Genomic DNA, 16,671 nt, shown 5'->3' on the forward strand with positions numbered 1-16,671 from the left:
CCTGGGATGTAACCTGCTCAAGGAAACTTGCAGTGAAGGAACAACAGAGGCTAGCAGTGGCCAGAGGAAGGCCAGAGAACGCTTATTGGAGAGGGAGATTAGCAGAGGAGCATTTGGCAAAGAACTGGGTTTTAAATTTTAATTACTTGCATACAAAATGAAGAGATGGTTCTGTTCTGTAAGATATTTTTCACAATCAGTTTAACAACAGCTAGGGGTATGAAGTTCATCTAAGTCTGTCTTTCATTCAGGAAGGAGATGTCTCTAGGGGCCTGGGCTGGATTTAGAGCCCTAACCCTAAGTTCATGTTTCAGTCCTTGGCACTTAGTAGCTATGGAGCGGACATATCTGAACCTTATCCTCTTTCATGAGATGGTCTGGCCTTGATTGTTCTTTCTGTACCACTCAGGACCATTGTGTGGCTCAGATCAGCTATTGTGTGTAAAAGCACAGAAAGACTTATCCTTTGGTGAGTTCATTTATGATTCCCATTTTCATACACACACACTCTCTGTCTCTGTCTCTGTCTTTCTCTTTGTCTGTGTCTCTCTGTCTCTGTCTCTGTCTCTGTCTCTGTCTTTCTCTTTGTCTGTGTCTCTCTGTCTCTGTCTCTGTCTCTGTCTCTGTCTCTGTCTCTGTCTCTGTCTCTCTCGCTCCTTCTCCTCTTATTGGACTCTTTATTTGAGTCTTCCTGCAGCACTATTTTCTACTGACACTTAACCCGGGGCACTGCTGCTAACTGCCAGACTGTGGTAGTCACTAGTCTGGATCCCAGTGATCTCCATTTCCAGCTGCCCCTGGGTGCTCCTTCAGCTCTTAGACTTTCCAGGCCTTAAGACAAAACATGTCTCCCTTTACTGAACTGTTCCTAGATTTCAGTTTTGGTTTCAGGTATCTCAGAGCTATCTCAGTTCCTACAACTTTATGATAATGTAATAGTTTCATTCCCATTTTAAAGATGGCCGACCAAAACTCCCAGGGTGAAATTTCCAGAGTTGGCTCTCCTTGGAAGCAGCAGAGCTTCAGCTGGCTGTGGAGTGGGTACAGTTCTTCCTTGCTGTACAGCTCTTACAGAGTAGATTCAGCAAAAAGTTCTTTTCTTTACATTGGCATCTCTGTACTTCCTCACTCTGACTGTGTGTCTCATTCTCGATTCCTAAGGGACAACTTATGTTTTCTCTTGCTCATTTTTTTTGCAAGTGTGTCTCTCAGTTTGGAATTCTTTTATTCATATATTTATCCAAAGGCAGGGGAAGCAGTGTAGAGGACTAAACTAGGGCTTAGGAGTCAGTGGAACTGTTTTCTCTTTATCTCACAGTCCTAATCTATCTAAGAAAGGACTGGTCCAGTTTTCATTCCTACCCCCAGTGTATTACTGAAAATTCTATGAACATTGATATTTTCAGGAGTTTTAGCTCCCCCTCCCCCAGCTGTAGTTCATGTACATGAATGTGAAGTTTAATGTGGATGTGTTCTTTGATTGCTGTCTACCTCATTTTTTGCATGCATATTTCATATTTGTGCACATGTATATGTGTAACAACATGGTGCTGTTCTTTAAAATGTTATTATTCCTTCAGCTTCCTTTATCAGATATGATTCACATTCAGTTTGAAGAAATACTTTGTAAGTGAAGGTGTACACTTAGTCTTATAAAGAGTGAAAAAGAGCTTATGGTTCCTGTCTTTGTAGCATTTGGTAGATCCAGATATTGTTAGTTGGGCCTTTCTACTTTAAAACTCTTTCCCAACCATCTTATGACTTTTTGGTTTTAGGAATCAATAATGATCATTCCCCAACTCCAAGTGAAGTAGCCAATAGTACTTCTTTTATTTCTTCTGAATCTAACTGAAGCAGTTCTTCAGTGAAGAACTTTACTTCATCAGCTGTTTGGATACTCTGATGTGTAGGTTGTATAGGAAAGCTAGGTTAAATGCTTACAGTTGACCAAGGCTCCCCAGAGAACCTTTTCATGGCCATTCTTGAGTCATTTAGACAAGATGCTCATATTGTTTAGTAGTTTCTTTGTTGTTTCAGTAAGACAAGATGTTCAGAAGTTTATCTTGTCTATGTCCTAGTCCAGACCTAAATTAGCCATGTCTCCAAGGAGTCCTGCATCTTGACTCTAACCACAATGTAATATGGAGGATTCAAAAGTGTGCAGGTTTTATGTCTTGAGAGCTCATAATGATCTGTCCCCCCACCATGTCTTTTGTTTTATTCTTTTTTTTTAGTTGACTGTTGTTGTATGTGTAGGTATGGGTGTTTATGTGTGTGCTTATTCATGCTACAATATTTTTGTGGAGGTGAGAGAACAGCTTTGGAGAGCCAGTTCTGTCCTTCCACATGGGATCTAAGACTTACTCCAAGTCATCTGTTGTCCCTTGGTTTGTCCATGTGTCTTAGAGTAACAAACTAGAATTAAGAAACTATAAAATACATATTTACATTTTAGTTGCCCAATTTTAAGTGACTTGGTTTATTCATGAAATCCCATTATAACATTGTTTTTAATTCTGTAGTTCAAAAGTGAATGCAATACCTAAAATAGTAATGTATTCCCTCTCAGTCTCTCGGGGTGTCTGTCTGTCTGTCTGTCTTCCTCCCCCCCCTCGCCTCGTCCTGCCCCTCCCCTCCCCTTTCCTCCCCTCCCCTCCTCTCTTCTCTGTCTCTCTGTCTGTCTGTCTCGTCTGTCTGTCTGTCTGTCTGTCTCTCTCTCTGTGTGTGTGTGTGTGTGTGTAGTGGAGGCTTGAGGTTGATGTCCGATTTTTTTCCATGGCTACTTTTCATCTCTGAGCCCAAATCTCATTGCTGCAGCTAGCCTAGCTGGCCAGTATGCTTCAGGGATCTTCTTGTTCTCTTTCTCCCTCTTTTCCACTGTCAGTCCTGGAGTTGCAAATATGTGCCACTCTATCTAGCTCTTTATGAGTTTTGGGTATTTAAATACAGGTACTTATGTTGTGTCACAGGGATTTAACTGACTAAACTATTTTTCTAGCCTCACCTCTTCATTCTTGAGTTTCATTTTTGAGTATAGTGATAGAAAACAGTGCTTAACTGGGTTAGTTTTGCAATATGCTGTATAGCAGGACTGGCTAAAGTAGTGGAGCGCTTGTATAGTTAATTTGTCTAGGGCCAATTCCCAGAACTAGAAATAAATGAAAAAAATGTACCATATAGCTAATTTTATTGTAATCTGGTTATTGCTTTCAACGAATCTCTTCTTTCCAGTAGTGATTTCTTGATCTTTGTGCACATGAGCCAAAACACAATTCTTTAAAAATTTTTTCATATGGTATATTTTGGTCATATTCCTTCCTTCCCTCAACTCCCTCTCCCTACTCACTGTACTTTGTGTTTTTTCTCTCTTAAAAGTACACACACATACAAAAGCACCCCCCCCAACAAACTAGTAGTGTAATTTGTGCTGGTCAACTAGTTGTGATAATGAGACCTGTACTAGAGTAGGACTGGAGTATTATGGGAAGAATATGTTAACTCTTCTGCCCTGTGTATGATGAACCTTTCATTAAGCACAATCTTCATGTGATTTACTTAGACTATTAATCTGCTTTGTTGAAAGTAGATGTATATTTTGAAATCTGGTTAAACTGAGTAGGCCCTTCACAAATATAAACACAATGAGAACTTTCTTGGCACTTTTTTCAAAACAATGCAGTGCTGCTAGAAACCTAGTCATTTTCATGTTTTAGCATCTCAACCAGTTTGATTTCAGGCCCAACATAAAGAATTAAGGCTTTACATAATATAAAAATATTTATTTATTTGGGGTGGTGTGTGTGTGTGTGTCTGTGTGTATGTTTGTGTGTATACATGTTTGTCTAAGTACTTGTCTAATGAGGCTTGATGCCTCTAGAGGTTATTTAGGGCATGAAATTCCCTAAAATGGTATTACAGCCTCATGTGGGTGCTGGGAACCAAACTCTGATCCTCTGTTAGAGCAATACACGCTCTAAACTGCCACATTGTCTCTCCATCCCCTAGGCCTTATATCTTTATGAGAACGTTTTAATAAGCACATCTTATTTTGTCTTTTCCACAACATCTTATGTTCTTGGACAAGCAATTGGCTTTATCTTAGTTCCTCCTACTTTCCTGTGCGTTCTTAGGTTCTGTTTTTGGATTGTATCCTGGAGTTCTTAGGTGTTGTAGTCACATTTGATTTTTCTTTATTGGTATTTTAATGTCAAATGTCATCAGGTTTGCTCTTTGTTCCCAGTATCTTCTTTCCTGCTAGCAGAGTCTATGGGTGAAGGTTTCTAGTGTGCTTTATTTGATCTATTGAGTCGTTAATTTCCAACATTTCTGTTTGCTTTTGTTGTTGTTGTCCTCTGTTTCCAGAATCTCAGTTCCTTTGCTGACATTTTCTTCCTTGTTGACCTTTTTATCCATATTGCTGATGATCTCATCCACTTTGCTAATTTTCCCCTCAAGGTTTCTGACTCCCATTTCCAGTCCTGAATTAAGTGTATCTGTATTTATCTTTGAGCTCACTGATTGTTTTCACCAGCAAACTTTTGAAATTGGGTGCAAAACTCAGAATATCTGTGTTCTTAATAGCTGAGTAGTATTCCATTGTGTAAATGAACTACATTTTCTGTATCCATTCTTCTGTCATGGGACATCTGGAGTGTTTCCAGCTTCTGACTGTCACAAACGAGGCCAATGTGAACATAGTGGAACATGTGTCCCTGTGGCATGGTGGGGTATCTTTGGGTTGTATTCCCAAGAGTGGTATAACTGGGTCTTCAGGTAGATCTATTTCCAATTTTCTGAGGAACCTCCAGAGTGGTATCCAGAGTGATACCAGTTTGCAATTCCACCAGCAGTGGAGGAGTGAGTGTTCCTCTTTCTCCACATCCTCAACAACATGTGATGTCACCTGAGGTTTTGATCTTAGCCATTCTGATTGGTATAAGGTGGAATCTCAGGGTCATTTTGATTTGCATTTATTTCTCTGATCATAAGGACTTTGAACATTTCTTTAGCTGCTTCTCAGCCATTCAAGATTCCTCTGTTGTGAATTTTCAGTTTAGCTCTATACCACATTTTTTGGGTTGTTTGTTTTTTTTGGTGGTTAGCTTCTTAAGTTCTTTATATATTTTGGATATTAGCCAAAATGGAATGTAGGGTTACTGAAGTTTTTTCCCCAGTCTGTAGGTTGCTGATTTGTCTTATTGGCTATGTCTTTTGCCTTACAGAAGCTTTCCAGTTTCATGAGGTCCCATTTATCAGTTCTTGATCTTAGAGCATGAACTATTTGAGTTCTGTTTAGGAAATTTCCCCTGGTGCCAATGAGTTCAAGGCTCTTTCCCACTTTTCCTTCTATTAGATTTAGTGTACCTGTTTTTATGTTGAGGTTCTTGATCCATTTGGACTTGAGCTTTGTGCAAGGTGACAAATATGGGTCTATTTTCATTTTTCTACATATTGTTGACAGCCAGTTTGACCAGCACCATTTGTTGAAGATGCTTTCTTTTTTCTATTGTATGTTTGGCTTGTCAAAGATCAAGTGTCCATAAGTGTATGGTTTTGTTTCTGGGTCTTCAATTCTCCTGAGTGAGGTAACTCAGATCCAAAAGGACATGCACAGTATGTACTCACTAATAAGTGGATATTAGCCAAAAAGAAGAAAAAAGTACAGAACACCCAAGATACAGTCCACAGAACTCAAAAAGGTCAACAAGCTGAAGGTCCCAAGTGAGGACACCTCAGTCTCACTTGGGAGGGAGAAGAAAGCAACCACAAGGGGGGAGGGAGGGAGGGTCTGGGAGGAAAAGGGGATGGAGGATGGAGAGGGGAACATGATTTGGTATTGGGTGGGGGAAAAGTACTGAAGGCCTGAGGGAACAAGCCCTGAGCCTTGTTCAGCAGGGAAACAGGCAACCCCAGGAGGTAGGAGGTTGGGGGGGGTATTCCAGAATGTGCCAGAGACCTGGGAGGTGATAGACTCTCAGGACTCAAAAGGGAGGGAACTTAGATGTGGAGAGCCGTGCCGCGAGCAATCGCCATTTTAAGATGGCGCTGGCCTTCGCTGTGCCTAACTAGTAAACAAGCCTTGTACGCAGGTGTGAGAGTGAACTCACGCCTAGTCACTGCCCATCTCGGGGCGTAGTAATGGGGTGATGGGCGAGCAACGAATCAGGAGCTGACACGCCACATCAGGTGCTGAAACGCCATGGCTGAGGGCTATATAAGCAATGCCATTTTCTGGGGTCGGGGTCTTCCCTCCTGAAGAAGCAATAAAGCTTGCCGCAGAAGAACCGGTGGTTGCGTCTTTCTTGCCAGTCGAGTGGAACTCGACAAGTGGAGTGTGAAGAGTGCCATGGATACAGCTACTCTTGGCACTGAGGGCAGAGTCTCATCACTTAGATGAAATGCCCTACGTTGGGGAGGGGAACTTGTAGAGCCCACCTTCAGCAGAAAGACAGAGCATCAAGTGAGGGTTTGGGTTGCCATCCCACAGTCAAAACTCTGATCCATAATTGTTCCTTTCTGAAAGAACTGCAGAGATGGAAATGGAGAGGAGCCTGAGGAAAAGAAGGTTCAGTGACAGGCTCAAAGTGGGATCCAGCTCAAGGGCAGGCCCCACGACCTGACACTATTACAGAAGCTATGGAGAGCTCACAAAAAATGACTGCACTCTGGAAGACCCAACAAGCAGCTGAAAGAGTCAGATGCAGATATTTGCACCCAACCAATGGACCCTGTGGTTGAATTAGGGGAAAGCTGGAAAAAGCTGAGGAGGAGGGCAGTCCTGTAGGAGGACCAGCAGTCTCAATTAACCTGGACTCCTGAGATCTCTCAGACACTGGGCCACCAACCAGGCAGCATATACCAGCTGATATGAGGCCCCCAACACATATATAATAGAGGACTGCTGGGTCTGGGTTTAGTCAGAGAAGATGTACCTAACCCTCAAGAGACAGGGAGTTTAGGGTTGGGGAGTGGGGACATCCTTGTGGAGACAGGGGGGCAGGGAGGAGGTATGGTATGTGGAACAGTTGGAGGGTAGACTGGGGGTAGACTAAAATCTGGAGTTTAAAATAAATAGATAGATAGACAGACAGACAGACAGACAGACAGACAGACAGACAGATAGATAGATAGATAGATAAAAAAAAAAAAAAACAACTGAAATTCTCATCTAGCACTATACCCATTTCAGAGTTTTTTATTTCAGTGCTTGAAGAGCTGTGGTCTTTTGGAGGAACCACGTTACCTTGCATTTTCATGGTCCCTGTGCTCCTGTGTTGTTCTTGTGCATCTGCTGTTCCGAATACCTCTTTGAATTTTCTTAGGGATTTTCTACCAAGAAGCCTCCATTTTAGGGATCAACTCCCTGTAGCCATCCAGAGAAGAGAAAATTTGCTTTTGGATGATGGTTCTATTCCCTCCTAGTCTATCCCCCTCTATTTTGTTTGGCTTGGCTAGCTGCTTTTGGGGCATTGCTCGTGTTTTCTCTGTACTTCTCAGTGTCTTATTACCATGTTTTTAAATTTCTGAAGCTCCTTCTCTTTCTTTGAACAGAGTCTATCTTTCCTTATTCTGACTTTTCTTCATTCGGTCTCAAGGAAGCAACATGGAGTGTACCATCTTACCTAGAAGTCATTATCGGGGCATTCATGAGAAGCACTGTTACATACCTGGGTGAATTCCTTTATCCTTTTCTAACATGCTGATTGCTTATATGTGATGAGATTTCGGAAGCAGCCTGGAACTTTCTAGTATTCAAGCCTTTTGGGAGAGGGGATGAAAATTTAGATCAGATTCCTGAGAAGATGGCATCTTGAAGACTTAGAGTACTAGCCGGGCATTGCTGGCTTGCTTATTTACCTAGGGTAGTCTGTGCATCAGGAGAATAAAGGTCTATTTTTTCCAATCATATATTATGAATATCTAGTATTATCAGTGGCTTTCAGTGTTTTAGAAGAGTTTTCTTCTCCTTTATTCAGGCAGTTAAACCAGAGAGCAATGACAAAGAAATAGAAGCTACTTATGAAGCTGACATCCCTGAAGAGGGCTGTGGACATCACCCCCTGCAGCAGTCCCGGAAAGGCTGGAGTGGTCCTGATGTCATTATAGAGGCTCAGTTTGATGACAGCGACTCAGAAGATAGACATGGCAACACCAGTGGCCTGGTTGATGGTGTTAAGAAATTGTCAATCTCTACTCCTGACAGAGGTGAGTCTTGGGCATTTGTTGGATATTTTCTTATGGCATATGATGTGGTCTTTTGTTTGTTTGCTTGTTTGGTTTTTAAGTTGGAACCTCCCTCTGCAACAGAGTAAGAGATTCATAGGATGCTTAGTATATTTTCAGAGTCTGTGGAGGCTTTTAGGAAGTGGGACATCTGGTACACTGGTTATAGGAGAGGGAAGGAAGAACCACCCAGGGGTTTGTCTGGGTAGTGGTTGGCACTTCCATGTTTAATCAGAGTTACTAGCAAAGTTTGTGATAGGCTTTGAGTTACAATTGGTAGTTGGCTGCAGTATGTTCCATTCCACCCTGTGGTTGATAAGAGCAGAATTATCCTCCCTTCCTTTTTACTTGCGCTATTGAGCTATACCTCTAGTCAGAATTAAGCAAGTCTCAAAATCCTTATTTTTTTTAAAAACAAAATCTTTATTTTACTCTGTCTTGCTTTAGTTTAGCATATAAATTTAAAATGTATTTGTTATTTGTGGTAGGCAGAGATCACTTTAAATTTTGAAAATAAATTATCTTCAGGAAGTATTTTGACCTCAAGCCCTTAAAAAAATTAAGCCAGTCTTATTTTTCTCAAGGGCACATAAGCCATGGCTTTTGTGATTATAGAAAATGTGAAATTGCAAACACATGAATGAAGAGTTGTACCCAAAGGCTCTTCTTGGCCACACTCTAGGAAGCTAACGAGCAAGCAAGTTGAGTATTGAAGTATCTAAGTTTCCAAGGGATTCTAAATAGGGAAGGTATATTTCCTACTAGAGTTGAGTTTTGTGTATACTTGGAAATGGAGAAGACCTGGACCTGGCAACATGGACCTGGGAGGCTGATTAGACAATAAGCATTGTTATCAGGACATTTCTGGCCCAATCACCATGAAACACTAGAAGGAATGCCAAAAGATTACCAGACGAGGATTCCAAGCAGACAGCCTATAGTAAGGTCTGGCAAGCACAGCTCAGTACATCCTGAAGGCTGGGCTGATTTCAGGAAGGATTGCCAAAGCATTGCTTTTCTCCATTGCTTATGACCTTAGTGAGAGAGTAGGCTTTGAAATCATGTGTCCTTTTGGTGGCAAGGATTACTCATTCAGAGTGACTCCCTAGCCTTGAAATGTACTTTGAATGAGCAAGCTAGTGTTCTTGCTGATAGTCTTGTCTGCCTTCTTTTCCCAGGCACACTGACCTGAGGGCACCCAGGTTACTCTTGTTTTTTGGTATGCCTAGGTAAACTTGTGGTTTCATTCTTCAGGGGTCAAGCAGTTGGATCTTCATTTGAACCAATTCCTTGACATTTCTTTCTTCTTGTGTTTCTCCTTTCCTCTTTTATAAAGAGTTGAATATCGTCTTTCTTCTTAGAGTGCATACATGTTGTATACAACATCCATACTAGACTTATTGAGAAGAGAGATATAACCAAGACCCTAAGTAGTCACATTTTTTTGTTAACAAGATCACTTAGAAGAAAGATACTTAAAGAACAAAATCAAGAAAGAAACACTTTAGAATAAGTTACTTGTGCTACATGGAAGAAATCCCCCTCTAGTGGCCCAGAAGATCTTTGTATCCTCTTTTCCCTGGGCACCAAGTTGAGGGGATAAAGCGTCAGCACAAATGCAAGGAAGTGGCAGATGGAAGCAGTTGCAGAATTGATGACCTAGTTGTCAATGATTTTGTTCTTTGTCCTTTGAGAAGTTCCCTTTGTCCTGTAAGAAGTTCTGGAGCCATACCTGTGCTGGATGTGACATCTACTGCAATTCCCATCTCTATCACAGGAGACTCACAGAGTGCTTCACAAGTCCATGGTGGGCGTGCTTGTATTTTTCTTTATTCTCTTCACATGTTCCCATCCCACTGCTATTTCCAGCATTTCTACTATTGCTCTCTTGACTGAGGGAGCAGCTTTAATCCTTCCTTGGTGTCAGGTGCACATCCCTCTCTTCAGCTGCCTCTAAACAGAGAGTTTGTGAAGCCATATGGCTGTTTCTCATTTCTTGTTCTCTTGATATTTAGGAAAATCACAATTTGCTCTTTTAATAGATCAGAGCATTTTTAAGAGTATTCCAACCAGCTTTTCTTGCTTAGGATAATATAAAATCTGGTTTTAGTTAAGATGTTTGTACTTTTTGTATTGTTTAAGGATTTGAAAGTTGTTATTGAAATAAACCATAACCTTAAGAACATCATAAACTTTCCCTAATACTTCTAGGAAGGTTCTTGTTTTGTACTTACAAGTGTATTATTAATCCTAGTTCATGCTTGTGTTCCAAAGTATTATTTTAAAAATCTGGTTTCTTTACATAAAACAAATGCTATATATATTGCACGTGTATGTTCATGTTTCTTCCTCTTTGCTTGGGAAACTTCAGTTATCTTGTCTGGTGAGAACATAGCTCCAATCCAGTTTTTGTATCAAGGACTTATTGAGTTAGTTGAATGGCCCCTGTATATCTCAGATCCACTAGTTTCTCCCAGGGAGAAAACATGAATATATGCATATATACATGAATGAATAAATGAGAGAGAAGATGGGCTAAAGACCTGGCCCCGTTTGAAGATTCAGTTCCGTGGCTTCCTGGAACTGATCTTTTACTGCTCCACAGGCATGACTTCTTTTTGGCATGGAAATCTATCCGAATGGCTGGGAATGTAGCTAAGTTATAGAAGTACTTGCCCAGGATGCACAAGTCCCTGCATTTGATCCTTAGCACTGGGGGGAAAAAGGATCTGACACTGTAGAAGCTGAGGACAGCTTCAGTAAATTTCACTGTTTTCAAATGTATCCATAGTTTTGAAAAAAAAATATTTTGGCAAAGATTGCCTGGTTAGCAAGTTCCAAAGGATAAACGTCTTTGCCGAGTGATATAATAGCTTTGTATCTTTCATCACCGGCAATGGTAAGAGCAACTTTGGCCTCAGACTGAGGAGATCATGTGACATTCATTCCTAACCTCTACCTCAGCAGGGTCTTCTAAAAGACCTTTTCCTGTTTCCTTAACTGACTACCAGTACCTGATAAGTGAGCATAGATTTGGAGTGTGAGGTTAATGACACCTTTGTTTCTATCCCTCATCAGGCAGCTTCTATTTTTCACAAGAGGAGATTCCCTGAGGAATCTTTAATCTCCCCTAAGATTTGAATTGGTCGATTACTACTCCTGATAGGCTCCTCAATTCACCAGAACTCTCAGTGCTGTATTCCCTTGAGTTTTCTTTCCTCCTTCTGTTTGGCTTATGAAAGCAGACCCCTGTGATTATTCTGATGTGATTGGTTGAGTAATTGAAACCCCAGTCCTCTTTTCCAAATAGTCTATCAACTGTTTTTCTTTCTGAGATCTGAATTTCTTTTTCCAGATCTCCACTGTACATAATTATAATTAGTTCGACTAGAAGACTGTTGTATTTGCTTCACAAGTTAGAATAAATAATAAATAATTAGTAATTTTTTTAGTACCTAAAACTTTGTACCAATCTTTAAAGATCTGATTTTTCAAAGGTAAAAACTTGCCTAGACTTTTCTTTAACAAAGGGTACAATGGGAATTTTTGTTTCCATGTTTTTATAGATAGGATGGATAATGTAGTAATGTTGGGCAGAGGGATCATGGCCAGGGCCTGTGATATTCTGAGACCCTCCCTCACTGTTACCCCAGGGCCCCAGCCTTTCCTGTGGAGTTTTCAGAGGAGATGCATGCATAGAAGGCCATGTGAGACACTGGTGCAGTTGCTCAGTAGGCAAGGCCTAATCCAAGCCAAACGACTCACCAGACTCTCTCCCTCTACCAATACCTTAGCCTTTTTCTATCTTGTCTCTACCAATGGGAGGATTGTCCAGACCTATAGTTTCTACCCTTTTCTTTTACATACTACTGAAGATTGAACCAAGGACCTCTTACACACTAGGCAAGCACTGTGTCTAAACGATTTGTCTATCCCCAGCTTTCCAGTTTCTGCAGTCCAAATTAAAGGTTGTAGATTACTTTGTCATATCCTTTGCCTATTAATGTGTCAGGCTTACTCTATCTGTGATAATTTTCAGAAATTCTTACCTGGTCTCTATAGTAAACTCTTTCCATTTAGGCATTGAAGATGTCTTTTTTTTTTTAATTTTGTCATTTAATTATTTGTCTATTAAATTGTTCTATGGTATCAATAACTGAAACATTTTCAATTTTGGTGTTATGACATTAATCATATTCTTATGTGGTTTTAAGTTTTTCCCTGTTCTTAGGTGTCACCTCTTTCCCCATATGATCTTTTATTAAAGATTTACCTCTTGATGGGTTTTATGACATACATTCTTTATTGATTGGATATTGAGCCACTCCTGAATTCTGAGAATAAATATTATGTAATCCCAATGTGTTATTGTTTTTGAAATATACTATAAGGTTCATTTAGGCACTGTATAGTACAATTTTTATTTCATGTTAAATAGATACAAGATTTTTTACCATTTTATTTAGTATTTAGAGTCAAGATTATAATAGCTCCATAGAATGACCTAAAATTTTTTTTTTTTACTAGTTTCTGTTTTGTTCCAGAATAGCTGGTATAAACTGTGAATTAATTTTTTTTAAGGTTAGGTAAAACTCATTGTAAAATTGTTTGCACCTGTTGTTTTTCAGAAAATGAGATTGTTGTTTTCAAACACATTAATTGATATTTTTAAATTATGAATTTCTTCTTTCTAATTTTGGTATAGTTTAATAAGAATTTATACATTCAAGTGTATTGTCATGTTGATATTTCTAATACTTTTCAATTTTTAAAATTATTTTTTAAATCTATGTTGAATGTTTTTATATCTTTAATTCTGTATTTTAATTATTTAATCTCCATCTTCCTATCTCTCTCTGTCTATGTCTCTCTCTTGCTCACTCATAGTGTCTCTTGAATCTTGAGTCTCATGCATGGGTGGAAAGTGTTCTACATTTAGTTCTAGCTCCAATCTCATTTGTATTTTGAAACAGAGTCTCACTAGTTTTCCAGGATGGCCTTGAAGTCATACTGTTGCCCTCATAGGACTTGAACTTGTGATGCAGAAGGATCTGTCTCAGCCTCCCAAGGAGTTGAAACTATAGAGTTGTACTGCTAGACTCAGCTGGTTGAATATGTTTTTTAGTAATTATTTTTATTCAGTGCATTATAATCTCATCTCCCAATAAATATCAATACTTCATTTAAAATACCAGTAAAATTACTCATTAGAGTTTTTTAAATGGTTTAAATAATAAGATATTAGGTAAATTCTTGGGAAAATATTTTGGTCAAAACTTTCCTGTTCCAGTTTGTTGTAGGCAAATGCTCTACAACTGAGCTATATCCCTAGACCTTCTAATCTGCCTAATAAGTATTTGCTTATGTTTATAACCAAAATTATTACTGTGTAAGAAGTAACATTTCTCCTGTTATAATTTATAAACTTTGGCCCCTATTCTTACTCTTTAACGTCCTCCTGGAAATTATGCTCAAGGATCTATTTCTGAATTATCTCAGAGCAGACATTCAGGTGGCAGTAGTGTAGGGCAGAGCAATGAAATGGGAGGGAGGTGAACAAGGTGTGAGTCTCCCACTTGTTCTGTATTGAGGGAACTGGACAGAGGTCTCTGAGTAGGTACAGTTTCAGTATTGGGAGGGATTTAATCAGCTAGACTGTGATGAGTCAAACATGAATGACTTCAGGTCTTCATGAGCACTGCTCATCTCTGAAAAACATTCTAGCTTGGGCCACTTTTCTTTGCCATTTGTTTATTCACAGAACAGTTATGGGAAGAATATGATGGTAGCAATGTTCTGCCATATGCAGATCTCTTATTTATTGACACTTTGTTAGAGCATGTTGGCTATCCTTCCCACTTCCTTCCTCCTCCCTTTTTTTTTTTTTTTTTTTAAATCCAGGAGTCATTCTGGTCTGCTTGCATATTTCTCTTTGACAGAATACCCAAGGCCTGAGGACTTGGGTGGCAATGTACTTTTCTAGCATTACAAGTAATTGATTGGATAAAATTTGTTCTATCTGGGGTTCCCTCACAACACCTGGGAGGGAGTAGGTATGCTTGTTGGCAGTTTTGCCAGCACTTTTAACACACGATTATTATGACTAAAATTTTACACAGTTTGTCACAAACATTGTTTCTACCTTTGTCTCTAGACAGGGGTTACCAGTCCTCCAGCATGTCAGTTGTTATATGTTCTTTATGTTCTCAGCCAAGAGCAACCAAGCAGAGGAAAAGGTACTAAGAAGTTTCTTGTTTTCCCCATAGCTGTTCTGCTCCCGGTAGGCATTCCACCAAATGAACTGAAACCTACATGTTCCCTGGCAGCTCCCTCCTTTGGGCTCTTCTAACACTCTTCTCAATAGGATGCTCTGTGGCTTCTTGCTTGCTGTGTCCTTTTAGCTTCCTTCTTGTCTCCCAGGATTATTTAATAATCCTGAGCTCCTTGGCAATGAGACAGGAAGAACCCTTTCCTTCTCCTTCTCTCCCTGCTGTGCTCACTAGACTTTAGCCCTCCTCCTCCTCCTCCTCTTTTCTCCTCATCCACCTACAGACCTCTCTCTCTCTCTGGTCTACTTAGGGTCATGCCAGTTCATGGTCATGCCAGCAGATGCACACTGGCTGTCATATCTCATGGCACATACATTATGTTGTCTTAGAACTCATAGATGCACCAGTGAGAAAGCTCTTTGGTGAAGGCACTTACTACCAAACATGGCAGATCTCTGGGACCCACCTGGTAGAATGAGAGAATCAACTTCTTTCTACAAGCTGTCTTCTGACCTCAACATGCAAACTGTGGCCTATGCATGCATGAATGCATGTGCACACATGCACACACAGAGTAAATAAATAAAATAATCTGTAATATTAATTAACCAAAAAGATTAGAGAAACATGGCTCTGGACAGATCCACAATAGGAATATATTGCATATCTATTCTTCCTAGCATGCAACATTTTATGCTTGTCAGTAGCTCTAAGTCAGCACTTCACATTCCTAATATTTCCTAATACTGGATGAAAATGCAGTTTGCATTTGGTTAAACTGAAAGGCAAACCTGTGTCCCAGCTGATGCACCTGACTGGAGCCCTCCAGAGTCATAACTTTCTCACCCATCAGAAGCTCTGAGCTTTGATTTCAAGGGGGGAGGGGATATGAAATTAATTATAGATGGGATTTGTTATAAAAAAATAATTGACTCCAGCACCGGGGTGCCTTGCCTGCAGAGTGTCTGGACACCCGCAAGGACCCACACAGGATCCCCCATGGGATCCTAAGACCTCTGGTGAGTGGAACACAGCGTCTGCTCCAATACAATCGCGCGGGACCTGAGACTGCATTAACTAGGGAAGCAGATAACCTGGCCTGGTCTTTGCACAAGTCCCTTCTGGTCCACTCCAGCACCGAGGTGCCTTGCCCGAGGAGTCTCCGGACACACGAAAGGACCCACACAGGATCCCCCTCGGGATGCTAAGACCTCTGGTGAGTGGAACACAACCTCTGCTAGGAGTCAGGTTCAAACACCAGATATCTGGGCACCTTCTGTGCAAGAAGAGAGCTTGCCTGCAGAGAATACTCTGACCACTGAAGCTAAGGAGAGATCTAGTTTCCCAGGTCTGCTGATAGAGGCTAATAGAGTCACCTGAGGAACAAGCTCTAACCAGAGACAACTATAACAACTAGCTTCAGAGATTACCAGATGGCGAAAGGCAAACGTAAGAATCCTACTAACAGAAATCAAGTCCACTCACCATCATCAGAACGCAGCACTCCCACCCTACCTAGTCCTGGGCACCCCAGCACACCCGAAAGCAAGACCCGGATTTAAAAGCATATCTCATGATGATGGTAGAGGACATCAAGAAGGACTTTAATAACTCACTTAAAGAAATACAGGAGAAAACAGCTAAACAGGTAGAAGACCTTAAAGAGGAAACACAAAAATTCCTTAAAGAATTGCAGAAGAACACGACCAAACAGGTGATGGAATTGAATAAAACCATCCAAGACATAAAAAGGGAAGTAGATACAATAAAGAAAACCCAAAGTGAGGCAACGCTGGAGATAGAAACCCTAGGAAAGAAGTCTGGAACCATAGATGTGAGCATCACCAACAGAATGCAAGAGATGGAAGAGAGAATCTCAGGTGCAGAAGATTCCATAGAGAACATCAGCACAACAATCAAAGAAAATACAAAATGCAAAAGGATCCTAACTCAAAACATCCAGGAAATCCAGGACACAATGAGAAGACCAAACCTATGGATAATAAGAGTAGATGAGAATGAAGATTTTCAACTTAAAGGGCCAACAAATATCTTCAACAAAATTATAGAAGAAAACTTCCCAAACCTAAAGAAAGACATGCCCATGAACATACAAGAAGCCTACAGAACTCCAAATAGACTGGACCAGAAAAGAAATTCCTCCTGACACATAATAATC

At 40.3% G+C, this 16,671-nt stretch overlaps 1 protein-coding gene across 10 annotated transcripts in view; it reads left to right on the forward strand.

The window, feature by feature from the left end:
* Positions 1–16,671, forward strand: part of Dis3l2 (DIS3 like 3'-5' exoribonuclease 2) — a 348,174-nt gene that overhangs the window by 111,322 nt on the left and 220,181 nt on the right. For 8 of the 10 annotated variants that reach the window (XM_006529300.4, XM_017319469.2, XM_030252483.1 and 5 more), the window contains one exon: positions 7,977–8,205. Coding sequence is in view for 5 of the 10 variants with exons in the window: in XM_017319469.2 (XP_017174958.1) it covers positions 7,977–8,205 (229 nt within the window). In the remaining 5 variants the exon portion in view is untranslated. Of the gene's footprint in view, positions 1–409; positions 470–7,976; positions 8,206–16,671 lie in introns of all 10 variants that reach the window. The other 2 variants (XM_030252488.1, XM_030252485.1) reach the window with 1 other exon arrangement.

Source organism: Mus musculus, chromosome 1 (genome assembly GCF_000001635.26).
Source record: "Mus musculus strain C57BL/6J chromosome 1, GRCm38.p6 C57BL/6J".
Classification (NCBI taxonomy): Eukaryota; Metazoa; Chordata; class Mammalia; order Rodentia; family Muridae; genus Mus; species Mus musculus.